General features: G+C 41.2%; 1 protein-coding gene across 1 annotated transcript in view; it reads right to left on the bottom strand.

Annotated features, from left to right (window-relative positions):
* The window catches only part of FRMPD3 (FERM and PDZ domain containing 3), a 382,662-nt gene that overhangs the window by 60,970 nt on the left and 303,174 nt on the right, over positions 1-18,518 (bottom strand). Inside the window, exon 11 of the mRNA XM_073573072.1 lies at positions 11,917-12,053. Coding sequence (XP_073429173.1) covers positions 11,917-12,053 — 137 coding nt within the window. The remainder of the gene's footprint in view (positions 1-11,916; positions 12,054-18,518) is intronic.

Genomic DNA, 18,518 nt, shown 5'->3' with positions numbered 1-18,518 from the left:
AAACGCTGGTTTTTGTTCATTCTGTGTCCCAAAAATAGGAATAAAAAGCGATCAAAAAAGTCACGTGCCCGAAAATGGCACCAATAAAAACGTCAACTCGTCCCGCAAAAAATAAGACCTCACGTGACTCGGTGGGTCAAAATACGGAAAAATTATAGCTCTCAATATGTGGTGATGCAAAAACTATTTTTACAATAAAAAGCGTCTTTTAGCGTGCGACAGCTGCCAAATATAAAAACCACCATAAATAGTAAATCAAACCCCCCGTCATCACCCCCTTAGTTAGGGAAAAATAATAAAATTAAAAAAAAAGTATTTATCTCCATTTTCCCATTAGGGTTAGGGTTAGGGCTAGGGTTAGGGTTAGGGCTAGGGTTAGGGCTAGGGTTAGGGCTAGGGTTAGGGCTCAGATTAGGGTTAGGGGTGTGTTGGGGTTAGGGTTGGAGTTATAATTGGGGGGTTTCCACTGTTTGGGCACATCAGGGGCTCTCCAAATGCAACATGGCGTCTGATCTCAATTCCAGCCAATTCTGAGTTGAAAAAGTCAAATGTTGCTCCTTCCCTTCCAAGCTCTGCCATGCGCCCAAACAGTGTTTTACCGCACATGTAGGGTATCAACCTACTCAGGACAAATTGCAAAACAATTTTTGGGGTCCAATTTCTCCTGTTACCCTTAGGAAAATAAAAAATTGGGGGCAAAAATATCATTTTTGTGGAAAAAAATGATTTTTTTATTTTCACGTCCGAGTGTTATAAACTTCTGTGAAGCACTTGGGGGTTCAAAGTGCTCACCACACATCTAGATAAGTTCCGTGGGGGGGTCTAGTGTCCAAAATAGGGTCACTTGTGGGGAGTTTCAATAGTTTAGGTACATCAGGGGCTCTCCAAACGCACATGACACCCGCAGACCATTCCATCAAAGTCTGCATTCCAAAACGTCACTGCTTCGCTTCCGAGCCCCGACGTGTGTCCATACAGTAGTTTTCTCCCACATATGGGGTGTCAGCGTACTCATGACAAATTGGACAACAACTTTTGGGGTTCAATTTCTCCTGTTACCCTTGGGAAAATGAAAAAATTGGGGACTAATTGATCATGTTTCTGGAAAAAATACGATTTTTTTATTTTCATGCCCTGGCATTATAAACTTCTGTGAAGCTCTTGGGGGTTCAAAGTGCTCACCTCACATCTAGATAAGTTCCTTAGTGGGTCTAGTTTTCAAAATGGGGTCATTTGTGGGGGGTTTCCACTGTTTAGGTACATTAGGGGCTCTCCAAAGGCAACATGACACCCGCAGACCATTCCATCAAAGTCTGCATTCCAAAACGTCACTACTTCCCTTCCGATCCCCGACGTGTGCCCATACAGTAGTTTTCTCCCACATATGGGGTATCAGCATACTCAGGACAAATTGGACAACAACTTTTGGGGTCCAATTTCTCCTGGTACCCTTGGGAAAATAAAAAAATGGTGACTAAAAGATCATGTTTGTGGAAAAAATACGAATTTTTTATTTTCACGCCCGGGCGTTATAAACTTCTGTGAAGCACTGGGGGGTTCAAAGTGCTCACCACACATCTAGATAAGTTCCTTGGGGGGTCTAGTTTATAAAATGGTGTCATTTGTGGGGGGTTTCCACTGTTTAGGTACATTAGGGGCTCTCCAAAGGCAACATGACACCCACAGACCATTCCATCAAAGTCTGCATTCCAAAACGTCACTACTTCCCTTCCGAGCCCCGACGTGTGCCCATACAGTAGTTTTCTCCCACATATGGGGTATCAGCATACTCAGGACAAATTGGACAACAACTTTTGGGGTCCAATTTCTCCTGGTACCCTTGGGAAAATAAAAAAATGGTGACTAAAAGATCATGTTTGTGGAAAAAAATACGAATTTTTTATTTTCACGCCCGGGCATTATAAACTTCTGTGAAGCACTGGGGGGGTCAAAGTGCTCACCACACATCTAGATAAGTTCCTTAGGGGGTCTAGTTTCCAAAATGGTGTCATTTGTGGGGGGTTTCCACTGTTTTGGTACATCAGGAGTTTTCCAAACGCGACATGGTGTCCGATCTCAATTCCAGCCAAAAACGTCAAATGGCGCTGCTTCCCTTCCGAGCTCTGCCATGCGCCCAAATAGTGGTTTACCCCCACATATGGGGTATCAGCATACTCAGGACAAATTGCACAATAACTTTTATGGTCCTGTTACCCTTGGAAAAATAAGAATTGAGGGTGAAAAGATCATTTTTGTGGAAAAAATATGATTTTTTAATTGTATGGCTTTATGTTATAAACTTCTGTGAAGCCCATGGGGGTTCAAAGTTCTCACCACACATCTAGATAAGTTCCTTAGGGGGTCTAGTTTCCAAAATGGTGTCATCTGTGGGGGGTTTCCACTGTTTTGGTACATCAGGGGTTTTCCAAACGCGACATGGTGTCCGATCTCAATTCCAGCCAAAAACGTCAAATGGCGCTGCTTCCCTTCCGAGCTCTGCCATGCGCCCAAATAGTGGTTTACCCCCACATGTGGGGTATCAGCGTACTCAGGACAAATTGCACAATAACTTTTAGGGTCCTGTTACTCTTGGGAAAATAAAAATTGGGGTGAAAAGATCATTTTTGTGGAAAAAATATGATTTTTTAATTGTACCGCTGTACGTTATAAACTTCTGTAAAGCCCTTGTGGGTTCAAAGTTCTCACCACATATCTAGATAAGTTCCTTGGGGGGTCTAGTTTCCAAAATGGGGTCACTTGTAGGGGGTTTCCACTGTTTAGGTACATCAGGGACTCTCCAAACGTGACATGGCTTCCAATCTGAATTCCAGCCAATTTGCATTGAAAAAGTCAAGCGGCGCTCCTTCCATTCTGAGCTCTGCCATGCACCGAAACAGTGGTTCCCCCCACATATCAGGTATCTGCGTACTCAGGACAAATTGCACAATAACTTTTGCAGTCCAATTTCTCCTGTTACCCTTGGTAAAATAAAAAAAATTGAGCCTGAAGTATTTTTTTTATGAAAAAAAGTTAGATGTTCATTTTTTTTTAAATATTCAAAAAAATTCCTGTGACGCACCTAAAGGGTTAATAAACTTCTTGAATGTGGTTTTGAGCACTTTAAGGGGTGCAGTTTTTAGAATGGTGTCACTTTTGGGTATTTTCTATCATATAGACCCCTCAAAGTGGCTTCAAATGTGATGTGGTCCTAAAAATAAAATGGTGTTGTAAAAATGAGAAATCGCTGGTCAACTTTTAACCCTTATAACTTCCTAACAAAAAAAAATTTTGGTTCCAAAATTGTGCTGATGTAAAGTAAACATGTGGGAAATGTTAGTTAGCAAGTTTTTTGTGTGCCGTATCTCTGTGATTTAAGGGCATAAAAATTCAAAGTTGGAAAATTGCGAAATTTTCAAAATTTTCGCCAAATTTCCGTTTTTCTCACAAATAAACGCAAGTTATTTGAATGAAATTTTACCACTAACATGAAGTACAATATGTCACGAGAAAACAATGTCAGAATCACCGAGATCCATGGAAGCGTTCCAGAGCTATGACCTCATAAATGTACAGTGGTCAGAATTGTAAAAATTGGCCCGGTCATGAACGTGCAAACCACCCTTGTGGGTGAAGGGGTTAAGGTTCCTGAAGGTGTGAAAATGACCTCTGCAAAGTATATAGAGTTTCTGACTGACAGCTGTCTTCCATGGTATAAAAAGCAGAAACGTGCCTTCAGGAGCAAAATCATCTTCATGCATGACAATGCACCATCTCATGCTGCAAAGAATACCTCTGAGTCATTGGCTGCTATGGGCATAAAAGGAGATAAACTCATGGTGTGGCCACCATCTTCCCCTGACCTCAACCCTATAGAGAACCTTTGGAGTATCATCAAGCAAAAGATCTATAAGGGTGGGAGGCAGTTCACATCAAAACAGCAGTTCTGGGAGGCAATTCTGACTTCATGCAAAGAAATACAAGCAGAAACTCTCCAAAAACTCACAAGTTCAATGGATGCAAGAATTGTGAAGGTGATATCAAAGAAGGGTTCCTATGTTAACATGTAACTTGGCCTGTTAAGCGATTTAACTCCAAAATATCCTTTTTGTTCAGTCAATGTGACCTCCTAATGCTGCAAATTCCACAAATGAGCATTTTCAGTTCTTTAAAACATATCAAATGTTTAGAAATTCTACTGTGCCTAATAATTTGGAACAGTGCAATTTGAGTTTTTATTCATTTTGGAGATTATACTGTTATTATTGGGAGGTTTCTTCAATAAAATTTGATGTATACTCTAACCGGTGATGACTTTTATTAGACTGACTGTCATTTGTACCGACTATTTAGGAAAATCAGTGAAAAATATCATTTGCATAATAATTTGGAACACAGTGTATATACACACAGACAAACACACACATATATATATATACACATATAAGGCAGCCAGGGTAGTAGTAGTGGCAACTGACTTTACTGTTACGACTCCCTTACACCTCACAGATAAAACAACAAGTCTCTTTGCTGTGTGTGTGATGTGTGCAGCAGAGTATTCAATTCAGTTGCTGGAGTCCCCTCGGTCTCTGTCACTCCAGCTTCAGGTTTCAAGGTTCCATTAAACACTGCAGAGTCACAGTTCTTTTCTAACAGTTCAACTTTACTAATAATCTGTACTTTCCATGTCACCAGCTTCCTGTCAGCTTCTCATCCGGTTCCATTAGGGAAAGGTGCCAGGAACGCCATCTCAGCTGCTCCTGCCCCAGTCTTAAATACCGAATCCTTCCTGGGGATAACTCCGTTGAGCTGGTGCCCATTTACACTATTCTCGAGCCTGGGGCCGCTTAGTGCAAACCGCAGACTTCTCCCCATGGCTAGCAACTCTCTACTGCATGCGTCCTGCCCTTGGGCAGGCTGCCCGGGCATCTGCCTCTAATCAGGAAGTGCCTTTCCTATATCTTTCTGCTCTATGCTCTGTGCCCCTTCCATCTACTTAACCCCATGCTGCCTATACCTTACTAACTCTTACATCTATTCTATGCTATCCTATCTCTATGGTGCCCCCTTGTACTCCAATCCCTTATACTATATCCTAGTCTATCCCTGAGCATGTACATAACAATACAAAACAAATGGATCACATTACAGTATATCACACTAACATTAAGAAACCACACATTAGCACTGAGGTGCTACATGTAACTGTGTGAACATTGTCCAGGAGAGAGAAGGCACATGTCACCTCCTTACACACACACCCACCCAAAGACACACATATATACACACAACCATCCAAACTCACACATTTATATACACACACATGCACACACACCCAAACACACATATATACACACATCCACCCAAACACACACATATATATATATATATATATATATATATATACTAGCTGAAGAGCCCGGCGCTGCCCGGGCATAGTAACTAACTGTGGTTAGTTATAGAAAATTATAATTATCCTCCATCCCATAGTCCCATGCCCATATACACATCACACATCCACGATCCCATAGGCCTGTGCCCATATACCCATCATACATATCCTCCATCCCATAGTCGAGTGCCCATATACCCATCACACATCCTCCATCCCATAGTCAAGTGCCCATATACCCATCATACATATTCTCCATCCCATAGTCCCATGCCCATATACCCATCATACATATTCGCCATCCCAGTCGAGTGCCCATATACCCATCACATATATCCTTCATCTCATAGTCCCATGCCCATATACATATCCGCCATCCCATAGTCCCGTGCCAATATACCCATCACACATCCTCCATCCCATAGTACCGTGCCCATATACATATCCGCCATCCCATAGTCCCGTGCCCATATACCCGTCAAACATATCCTCCATCCCATAGTCAAGTGCCCATATACCCGTCACACATCCTCCATCCCATAGTCCCGTGCCCATATACATATCCGCCATCCCTTAGTTCCATGCCCATATACCCATCATACATATCCTCCATCCCATAGTCCAGTGCCCATATACCCATCACACATCCTCCATCCCATAGTCAACCATTATGACATCATAATGAGCGGCGGCAGGGCTTGCAACCTATGATGACATCAGCGTCGCCATGGCAACCATTGTGACATCATAATGAGGGGCGGGGCCTGATATGCACACTCTGCTTCCCCAGTATGCAAATAGGGGCATTATGACATCATAATGAGGGGCGGGGCTTGATGCGCACACACTTTTTCCCCCAGTATGTAGATAGGGGCAAAATTGTTTGGTGAATTGGAATGCGCGGGGTTAAAATTTCACCTCATAACATAGCTTAGGACGCTCTCGGGGTCCAGACGTGTGTGCCAAATTTTGTGGCTGTAGCTGCGACGGTGCGGATGCCTATCCCGGACATACACACATACACACACACACACATACACACATACATACACACATACATACACACTTTGAGCTTTATATATTAGATATATATATATATACAACCACCCAACCAAACACACAGATATATATATATATATATATATACATACACCCACCCAAACATACACATATACACACAACCAAACACAGACATATAAACACACACACATATATATATACATACACCCACCCAAACACACATCTATACACACCCTCCCACCCAAATACACACATACATATATAAACACCCACACAAACACACATATACACACACCCAAACACACATATACTGTATATACACACACATATATACACACACACCCAAACACACACATATATACACACACACACCCAAAGAAACGCACATATGTATATACACACACACACACACACTCACCCACCCAAACACACATATATACACACACATCCAGGCACACACACACCCAAACACACACATGTATATAGACCCACCCATCCAAACACACATATATACACACACACACCCACCCAAACACATGCACACATATGTGCAGTGGGTACAGAAAATATTCAGACCCATTTAAATTTTTCACTCTGTTTCATTGCAGCCATTTGGTAACTTCAAAAAAGTTCATTTTTTTCTCATTAATGTACATTCTGCACCCCATCTTGAATAAAAAAACAGAAATGTAGAAATTCGTGCAAATTTATTAAAAAAGAAAAACTGAAATATCACATGGTCATAAGTATTTAGACCCTTTGCTCGGACACTCATATTTAAGTCAGATGCTGTCCATTTCCTTGTGATCCTCCTCAAGATGGTTCTACTGCTTCGTTGGAGTCCAGCTGTGTTTAGTTATACTGATAGGACTTGATTTGGAAAGGCACACACCTGTCTATATAAGACTTCATGGATCACAGCGCATGTCAGACCAAATGAGAATCATGAGGTCAAAGGAACTGGCCAAGGAGATCAGAGACAGAATTGTGGCAAGACACACATCTGGCCAAGGTTACAAAAGAATTTCTGCAGTACTCAAGGTTCCTAAAAGCACAGAGACCTCTATAATCCTAAATGAAAGAAGTTTGGGACCACCAGAAGATTTCCTAGACCTGGCCGTCCAGCCAAACTGAGAAATAGTGGGAGAAGAGCCTTGCTGAGAGAGGTAAAGAAGAACCCCAAGATCACTGTGGGTGAGCTCCACAATTACAGTAGGGAGATGGGAGAAAGTTCCACAAAGTCAACTATCACTTCAGCCCTCCACCAGTTGGGCCTTTATGGCAGAGTAGCCTGATGGAAGCCTCTCCTCAGTGCCAGACATATGAAAGCCCGCATAGAGTTTGATAAAAAAAATACATGAAGGACTGGCAGACTATGAGAAATAAAATTGTCTGGTCTGATTAGACCAAGGTAGAACTTTGTGGTGATAATTCTAAGCGGTATGTGTGGAGAAAACCAGACACTGCTCATTAACAGCTGTAGACTGATATTTACATCCTAAGAAGGGGCCGCAGAATGATTCACCTATTCTAGAGCTTAGCTTCACTCTTCTCACTTGGCCTGGTGCGGTGGCAAATGGGGTAATAGTTGTGGGGTTGATGTCTCCTGTTTTATGTTCGTTAACATCAAGCTCAGGGATTAGTAAAAAAACAGCTGACATCAACCCCACAACTATTCGCCTACTTGCCACTGCACCAGGGCAAGTGGAAAGAGCAGTGGCTAAGTACCAGAAATAGCACAACTAATGGTGCGCCATTTCAGAGGTGGCTAAGGGCTGATGTTCTTAGTTTATGAGGGGGCCAATATCCATGCCTCCATCCTAGGCTATTAATATCAGTCTGCAGGTGTGTGTTTAACCTTTGCTGTTTATTAAATATAGGGAGTACCCCACATCATTTTTTTGGGGGGAGGTCTCCCCTATAATAGCCAGCTTTTCCTCAGCTACTTATGAAAATTAAATACAAGTACAGAAAAATAAGCATGCAAAGCACTGGTTAGAAATCACAATGACATATTTCTGTCTATCTATCTATCTATCTATCTATCTATCTATCTATCTATCTATCTATCTATCTATCTATCATGTTCCTCATTGCCATGTAGCACTATCTTTGAACATCTTTAATATATAAAACTCTTTAATTTCTATGCTGTATTTCATGCCATACCTGTCACACTGACAGCACATGGACACACAGATGTCATACGGATGTCACATACGTCCACATGGATGGCACACAGACACGGACCCTGAATCTTACCAGTAGTGGTTTTTCCAGGACATGTGAAGGGGGCCTTTAATTTCATGGACAGGTGTGTCCAAACTTTCAACTGGCAATAGTATATATATATACAGTGGGGCAAAAAAGTATTTAGTCAGTCAGCAATAGTGCAAGTTCCACCACTTAAAAAGATGAGAGGCGTCTGTAATTTACATCATAGGTAGACCTCAACTATGGGAGACAAACTGAGAAAAAAAAATCCAGAAAATCACATTGTCTGTTTTTTTTTAATTTTATTTGCATATTATGGTGGAAAATAAGTATTTGGTCAGAAACAAAATTTCATCTCAATACTTTGTGATATGTCCTTTGTTGGCAATGACAGAGGTCAAGCATTTTCTGTAAGTCTTCACAAGGTTGCCACACACTGTTGTTGGTATGTTGGCCCATTCCTCCATGCAGATCTTCTCTAGAGCAGTGATGTTTTTGGCTTTTCGCTTGGCAACACGGACTTTCAACTCCCTCCAAAGGTTTTCTATAGGGTTGAGATCTGGAGACTGGCTAGGCCACTCCAGGACCATGAAATGCTTCTTACGAAGCCACTCCTTCGTTGCCCTGGCGGTGTGCTTTGGATCATTGTCATGTTGAAAGACCCAGCCACGTTTCATCTTCAATGCCCTTGCTGATGGAAGGAGGTTTGCACTCAAAATCTCACGATACATGGCCCCATTCATTCTTTCATGTACCCGGATCAGTCGTCCTGGCCCCTTTGCAGAGAAACAGCCCCAAAGCATGATGCTTCCACCACCATGCTTTACAGTAGGTATGGTGTTTGATGGATGCAACTCAGTATTCTTTTTCCTCCAAACACGACAAGTTGTGTTTCTACCAAACAGTTCCAGTTTGGTTTCATCAGACCATAGGACATTCTCCCAAAACTCCTCTGGATCATCCAAATGCTCTCTAGCAAACTTCAGACGGGCCCGGACATGTACAGGCTTAAGCAGTGGGACACGTCTGGCACTGCAGGATCTGACTCCATGGTGGCGTAGTGTGTTACTTATGGTAGGCCTTGTTACATTGGTCCCAGCTCTCTGCAGTTCATTCACTAGGTCCCCCCGCGTGGTTCTGGGATTTTTGCTCACCGTTCTTGTGATCATTCTGACCCCACGGGGTGGGATTTTGCGTGGAGCACCAGATCGAGGGAGATTATCAGTGGTCTTGTATGTCTTCCATTTTCTAATTATTGCTCCCACAGTTGATTTCTTCACTCCAAGCTGGTTGGATATTGCAGATTCAGTCTTCCCAGCCTGGTGCAGGGCTACAATTTTGTTTCTGGTGTCCTTTGACAGCTCTTTGGTCTTCACCATAGTGGAGTTTGGAGTCAGACTGTTTGAGGGTGTGCACAGGTGTCTTTTTATACTGATAACAAGTTTAAACAGGTGCCATTATTACAGGTAATGAGTGGAGGAAGAGGAGACTCTTAAAGAAGAAGTTACAGGTTTGTGAGAGCCAGAAATCTTGATTGCTTGTTTCTGACCAAATACTTATTTTCCACCATAATATGCAAATAAAATGAAAACAAAACAGACAATGTGATTTTCTGGATTTTTTTTTCTCAGTTTGTCCCCCATAGTTGAGGTCTACCTATGATGTAAATTACAGACGCCTCTCATCTTTTTAAGTGGTGGAACTTGCACTATTGCTGACTGACTAAATACTTTTTTGCCCCACTGTATATATATATATATATATATATATATATATATATATATATATTTATTATAACACAGAAGAATACAGGACGCTGGTAACTGGAGCTGTATGGACTGTTTTTTATTTTATATGGGGTCCAGAATTGATTAGGCTGGGACTGTGCAGTAATAGACAACCTCTTTTGGTAAGTCTCCCCATTGAATTGATCAAGTAAAAGTAGTGTGTATGAAAGCAAAACTAAGTGCAGTAACTTGAACTTGAAGTGCATAATCAGTAAAAAACTATTTGAAAAGATATTTACATTTTTATTTTCTTTTCTACTGAATTTTTGTTCAGTGGCAGAATTTCACTATTAATATTGGAGGTCTGTCATTAAAATATGAGATTGCCGTAATTTTTGCTGCTGTTTTCATTGCTTTTAACGAAGACAGCATACTTTATTGATAAAAGGCACTATAATTTCTACAGAACATATGGATGTCTGCCATCTGGCATCGTGAACTTTTTTTTTTTTAGAATTTTTTTCCAGGTGCACTCCACTGCTAAGCATGTGACATTTCATAGAGATATTACTTCAACACCTGTTATTGTATTTTTCTCTGTAGGAAAGTAAGCAATTCTCAACCACCAATCTAGATTATTTTTAGACAGCAAACATTGTCAGCTTTGATCATTTTTTTTGCTAAATTATTGTTTGTCAGGCTTAGACTCAAAATGTCAGCTTACTCGATGCAAGTCACACACATACAGTCGTGGCCAAAAGTGTTCGTACCTTCGAAATTGTTCCAGAAAATGAAGTATTTCTCCCAGATTGCTATTACAGAGGTTCTGTTTTACACATGTTTATTTCCTTTGTGTATATTGGAACAATCCAAAAAAAAAAACAGAAAAAAGTCAAATTGGACATAATTTCACACAAAACCCCCAAAATAGGCCAAACAAAATTGTTGCCACTTTTCCAAAATTGTGCATAAACAACTTTGTTTCAAGCACGTGGTGCTCGTTCACATTCACCTGTGGCAAGTAACAGGTGTGTGCAATGTGAAAATCACACCTGAAACCACATAAAAAGGAGAGAAGTTGACTCAGTATTTGCATTGTGTGTGTATGTGTACCACACAAAGCACGAAGAATAGGAAAAGCAGAAGAGAACTGATTGAGAACTTGAAAACAAAAATTGTTTAAAAATCAACAGTTACAAGTCCATCTCCAGAGACCTTGATGTTACTTTGTCCACAGAGTGCAACATAATCAAAAAATTTACAACCCATGGCACTGTAGCTTATCTCCTTGGACATGGATAGCAGAAAAAAATTGATGAAAGGGTGCCAACACTTTCGGCCATGACTGTATTAAATATACATCTCTGTATAATCAAAAATTCACTAGCATTATGTAGTAGTGGCACCTGGTATTTCAGAGTCTTTGACACACTAGAATACAAGTATAGAAAAACACTAAAAATCAAATCTCTGTGTCGAGCCCACTCAGACTCTTCACTATACATAAAACTTTTTTTCTGTATCTAAAGATATTGTGATAAATATAACAAAAACAATTGTTCTTACTCAACTCCACGAAGTGAAATCTTGTGACCTGGACGAGAAGAGCTCACACTAATATAGATGTGTAACGCACTTAGTACCAGGAGAATTTCAGGCTTCAGTTCAGCTCCTAGACGTTCTCTAATCACATCATTGCGACTCTAAATAGATGCCAGAAACATAGTAAGACAATGGGAATTTAAGCTTGATTATAATCATCACATTTACATTAAATCGGAATTCTACTTTCATCTAACTTTGTATAAATTAATAGTACAGGCAAATATAGTAAACTTTGTACTGTATCTTATCAGAGAAATCAGCTCCTTTCTCTACTTTTTCTTCTCCTCCTTTATCCTGAACTTATTATCCAAACAGCTCAACTTGGTCTTGCTCAAAACAAGAAGGGCTGCCAGCACAATCAAGTGTCAGGTTACACTTCCTATTATATATTATAGTTGGGGAGGATGTGAAGGATTCAGGAACACAGTGAGAAAACGGAAATATGGAAAGACTTCACTGAGCTTTCTAACAAGTCTTTTACCTCACCAAGAGCTGGATTCACATCTACACCGCTCAGTACTAAGGTATTATCTTCTCAGTGCTGCTGTTGTTTCTGTCTGAGTGCTAACTAATGAGTTAAGAGAAGGAATCTCTCTCTGTGTGCTCTTTATAGGATAAATTACAGCAGCTAATCTCCACCCACGAGTTCACAGTGAATTGTAAATTAAAAGATAGATATTCACCTATCCAGGATATAAGTAATATAACAGTTGAAATAATGATATTTCACATGTACACACATGACAGTTTATTTTGAAAAGTTACTTAAAACTTTAACCTAAATTTAAAGTCAAATTCACATAATTAAATTAAAATCTTTATGAATATTTAATCATAAATCTACTATATAATCGTCTAATTCTGTCTGTCTGTCTGTAACGGAAATCCCGCCTCACTGATTGGTCGCGCCCGGCCGGCCGTGACCAATCAGTGACAGGCGCAGACTGGCATGGAATTCGAACGACGCACACCACCGCTACCGTCAGGAGATCTGCAGCGCTAGCCACTGATCTCCCGACGGTTGCCGCGGGTCATCTCCTGCCGCATGGAAGTCAGCGGCGACGCAGCCAGGAGATGACCGGCGCAGTGCTCAAACTGCGGATGGTACCCAGGTTCCGGAGGAGAGGCGACTTTCCTCCAGGCCCTGGGTACCATAAACCTGTAAAAAATAGAATTAAAATAAATAGTGATATACTCACCTTCCGATGGCCCCCGGACTCTTTCCCTCCTCTCACCGCGCGGCCGGCATCTTCCGGTCCCAGTAATGCTTTGCGCAAAAGACCGCTGATGACGTCGCGCTCTCGCGAGTGTGACTTCATCTCCGGTCCTTCGCGCTAAGCATTACTGGGACCAGAAGATGCCGGGAGTGTGGAGAGATCGGGGGGCCGTCAGAAGGTGAGAATAACCTTTTTTTTATTTTTTTAAATTATTTTTTACATTCTCTCTTTTACTACTGATGCTGCATAGGCAGCATCAATAGTAAAAAGTTGATCACAATTGTCAAACACTATTCTTGACAAGTGTGACCAATCTGTCAATCACATTCCAAGCGATGCTTCAAATTACTTGGAATGCGCTTGATAACGCATGTTTTCCACTGGAAAATGCATGCGAATTCACATGCGTTTTTTCCTGCGGCGGGAGTTGCGGAGATGCTGCGGAAATTTCGCAGCATTTCTGCAACGTGGGTACTTAGCCTGAGTGTGACAAGCAGCAGCGACCAGGCCCCCACTGTGAGATCGCCGATCATGGTGGATCGTCCTGGACCATCTTTTGAACGTTGGTCTCCCGCTGGCCATATTCTAGAATACCCGATGCATTAGAATCGGGCCACCATCTAGTATAGATATATACAGCTATACCTAATGCCTCTAAAGTTGTCCTTAAAGACTGAGATTATTTGGTCTGGATATTCAGTCTTCATGCTTATACATTTGTCTAACAAAACAAATTGCTAGTTTGGTTATACTTTTTGTACAAATACTCATTTTTTCTATGTAGACATTGATGATGTTGTTATGTCTCATTGTGGTGGACTCTGCTATCCATGTGTGTTCTAGGCGGCCATTTATTTGAATAGCAGCTGTACTAGAGGAAGTCTATAGAAAACTCAATTAATGTTAGGAAAATACAGAAAATCCTTTTGAAAAAGTCGCTGCAGGATTGAAAAATGGTCTATTATAAAAGATATAAAATTGTCAAAGTTGTAGATTCAGTGTAACAAGAACCAACGCTGTTTCTTGCTTGTGACACTGGGGAAAAAATGGATTCAGCAGCTTAATTTTACATAATTTTGTGTATGCTGTGTAGATCACCAAGACACTAAATTGGCATTGACCATTCAAGATGCAGGGTCCAATTTTCATTGCATATTCACTTGTTTTGTTTTTTCGCTTGAATACCTCTCGATTGATGACTTTGTGATTTGCGACAAAATCATCAGTTTTGCACCTTTTTTGCACCCAGTTGTCTTTTGTGGTTTAGTTTTTTGATTTTTACATCAATGTGGCTTATCCAGATGTTTTAGACTAATTTGTAAAAATTTGCAAAATTTGGCACAACTCTACTCCAGTTCAGTGATTTTATGTCTGTCAGGTAATAAGGCACATTTTTTCAGACATTTTGCAAAACGTATGAATTTTTCCACTGAAAAGTCAGAAAAACAGTTACAGGCTGAAAAAAGAACAGATGTGGGCTTTTCACAAAATTCATAAATTGTGTGCACCATTTTGATTAATTTGGTAAAAAAAATGTCAGCAAAAACCATAAAACAGAAAAGTGGCACTGGTTCAGTCACCGCTCTGTGTATGGAGAGGTCTGGCTGTAACTGGGCCCCTGGCCCTGACTGACACTCACTCAGCATTGGGGCCAGCTGTCAGTTACAGCTGGGGCACGGTTACAGATGTCGCTCTGTATTCTCAGTGAATAAAATGATACCCTCATATCTGCAATCTGATGTTTTACTCCAAAGAAATCCACATTTTTCTTATATGTAGATGAACTGTTAAGATCTATGGGCCGGACATAGATCTCCCTGAGAATCTGCCTCCAGAGCTTGTTATAAATGTGTAAGGCTACTTTCACACATCCGGTGTGTGGGGTCCGGCGGCGTGCGGCGAAAAGCCGGGCCGCCGGATCCAGCCTGCAACCGTGACACCGGATGTGTATGCGGCGAGACATACGGCTTGGACATGATTTAAAGGGGCCGCAGGAGGAGGTGGACAGAGGCAGCCGCTGAGAGACAGCTTCTGAAAGGGAGGCGAGGTGAGGGGAGGAGAGGAGACAGAGGAGAGGGGAGGGGAGGGGAGAGGAGAGGGGGTGGAGAGAGAGACATGGGGGGTTAACACTTAGTGTCCAGGCGAGAGAATCTCTCTCTCTTGCCGGGCACTTGTGGGGTTAACCCCACAGAGAGAGATCTCTCTCTCACCCAGACACTGTGAGTGTTAACCCCACAAGTGCCCGGCGAGAGAGATCTCTCACAAGTGTCCGGGTGACAGAGAGAGATCTCTCTCTCTCGCCGGGCACTTGTGGGGTTAACATTCACAGAGTCCGGGCATGCGCTGTGGAAAAAGCCGGTCCGGCGCTGACAAAAAATGTTGCAGGGAACGTTTTTTGCAGATGCCGGATGGCTAATTTTTGCCGTGTCCGGCAGCAACCGGACACGACGCATAACCATCCGGCACGATGCAGCGACCATGAAAGCTTATGGGACAAAACCGGATCCGGTGCTGGATCTGGTTATGAAAAATTTCGCCGCATCGTGCCGGATTACAAAAAACCGGATGTGTGAAAGAGGCCTAAGGGTTAATCACAGTTAATAAGCCCGAAAAATGAAAACGTTATGGGTCTTGGAAAATGGCGACAAAAGCAACAACTTTTCTTACAAATTTAGGAAATTTTTTTCACCACTTAAAAAAACTATATATGTTTACTATTTGTGTACTCGTACTGACATGGGGAATCATATTGTCAGGTCCGTTGCACTTTTTTTTGTAATTTCAACGCACTTGGAATTTTTCTTTCCAGTACATCACAAGATAAAATGGATGGTTTCCTAAAAAAGTACAGCTCGTCCTGCAAAAAAAACAAGAAATGGGGGGGGCGGAAAAATAAAAAAGTTCCGGCACTTGAAATAAGAGGAATAAAAAACGAAAGCGTTAAAAAGGAAAGTCGCAAGGTCATGAAGGGGTTAAAGATGTTCATATTCTGTGTGTTTGGCCGTGCTTACAATTATTTTGATTTTTTAGTAATACGTTTGTAATATCATTCTGACAAAAATTACAATTTAATATCTTTACATTGAACATTTTACTTGGGAAAATGTGTTGGGATATAAAACTGCATTGAAGCCGTAATATAAACACAACATGGAATAACATCAACTCCTCAGTTTTAGTGATCGCGGTGGTCACAAGTTGTGCAGTGGCTAATGTGGACTTTTAGTATTTGACGGCTTTACCAATTCATATCGTCCATAATTACAGGTAATTTTGAACATTTTTCCAAGCTTATGTGTAAGATAGTCCAACACCTTGAATATGATATTTATATTCATATATACTGTATATAGATCCCATGGAATATGCGTTCTCTGGATTTTACTTGTGTGTTAAATTTTTGTTGTTTGTGAGTCTTTTAATATATTTTAAACTCTATATCACCTCTTTATAATAAATGGATTTATTTATTTTTATGGATTAATGTATTCTAGTTTTTCAAGTGTCAGTATTAGTGTTATATGGTCTGAGACAGACCTGACAGTAGAATTTGTAAAGAACAGTCTAGTAGATGAATAGCAGAGAAAGAAGGAACAGAATCCATAAAGGGTAATCACTCAATGTGACGGATACAAGGTCACACAAAAAAGAAACTAAAGCATGTTTCAGATGTCCCAAAGAGGAAAAAAACAAAGGCTACAATATGGAAAGCAAAACAATAGAAACAAAAAATGACAAATAATCAGAAAGGACAAGGTTGGTGGATTGGCTGCAGAATGACAAGTCAGATGACAAATGCTAGAAGCTGATTTTTACAGAACTTCACTTAAATAACAAGGAAACAATCTGTCTTACTGATTGAACTAGAATAGTATTGGACACAGTTTCCTTATCTGACCCCAGTAAAAATGTATTGAATTTAACCATACCAGTAAAAGACATGTTGTACGTTCCCAGTCTAAAAGGATGACTGTTATCCTCAATGAATATGACAGCTAAAGGACTCACCGTAAAATTCCAAAATGACAAGATTGCTACATTAGATGCAAAACAGGTAATAACTAATCCCAAAATGAACAGGGTAAGTATTTCTATCAACTCAATTCAGTAAAGTAACAGGTGAGACGCTGCTGTAAAGATAAGTAAGATATGACTTCTCTGGAACATTCCAGATTCTTTCATTCACTAAACTACAGATGAGACTCTGCCTGTCACATAGCTGCGACCCCCCTTCCTCAAGCACAGCTCTGTGTAATCTGAGATCCCAGTGAGGATTCTCCCCCCTTCCCCCCTTAGCCAGGAAAGGATTTCTTTTGTTTGAAGCACCATGCGGCTGGATACAAGTATGGGAAATATTAAAGAGGCTGGATCGTGAAAACAATACCCGGCAGAGGTGTGAAAATTACATATCTGCGAAGGGCGCCGAACCAGCATTCTGGCCCATAATATTCACGGTTCTAGCACTGACAGAACCAGAGAAACGGAGTTCTACTATACAGAGTGGAATAAACACCTAGTGTTTGGTTTCATTACAAAGCTAATTTCAGTACAAGATGAATGATGGTTCTGCCAATACTCTGCTAGGTTCTTAAGTCCAGATATGATAGTTCTAAGTTTTCCAAACCCACATCTGTATTTAGAGCAGGGGGGGGGGGACATCATCAGACCGCCCCTTTTTGTGAGGTCACAAACCCAAAGAGATAAGGGATTCCCTCCCAAAAATTGTTCATTCCAGCTAGAGATCTCATGCCAAGAGGTTCTCAGATGAGTGGAGACGTTTGGCTCTGCCCTCCTCCCCACATGGTTAGCCTAAAGACCAGCTAAGCAAATGTAAGTGTTAATCTCTGTTTTTTTTAATCCCGTTTATTTTATATTTGCATTGTACATGCCTAATGTCTCAACTTTGTAAATTCCTTTTTTCTCTGTAATCACTGCCAGTCTTTGGGAATAAACTATAATCTTATTAGCTCTGTCTCCATGCTCTAAAAAATGAACTTACGTGCCTTTAAGATAAATACGCTACTGAATTGGGCTGGCTTCGAACCCCTCTGTTAAGTTTATAACTTAAGCAGAGAAATCTGGAGCTGGTGGCGACAAAGTGTGGTCTGGGCCCTGGGCACTGCTGAGAATGATGGAAGGGATTTTATAAGCTAATTGGGTGGTGGCGGCCAGAGCATTTATAATTCCCTCACTGCAGCGTGCCAGGTGGCCAGACCTCATTGAGGCAGCCGACCGGTTACCAATTATCCCAGGTATAGTTCCCTGACTGACTTGAGGGTAAGGGGGGAACCAGAGAGCTGCAAGTTCCGAAGTGGAAAAGAAAAGTCTCGTGAAGTATTGTGGGCA

This window comes from Dendrobates tinctorius, unplaced genomic scaffold, assembly GCF_039654945.1.
Source record: "Dendrobates tinctorius isolate UK_male_01 unplaced genomic scaffold, ASM3965494v1 ptg000034l, whole genome shotgun sequence".
NCBI classification, from domain to species: Eukaryota; Metazoa; Chordata; class Amphibia; order Anura; family Dendrobatidae; genus Dendrobates; species Dendrobates tinctorius.
Note: the sequence above shows the minus strand (reverse complement) of the source record. Positions and strands in the feature narration are given on the sequence as shown.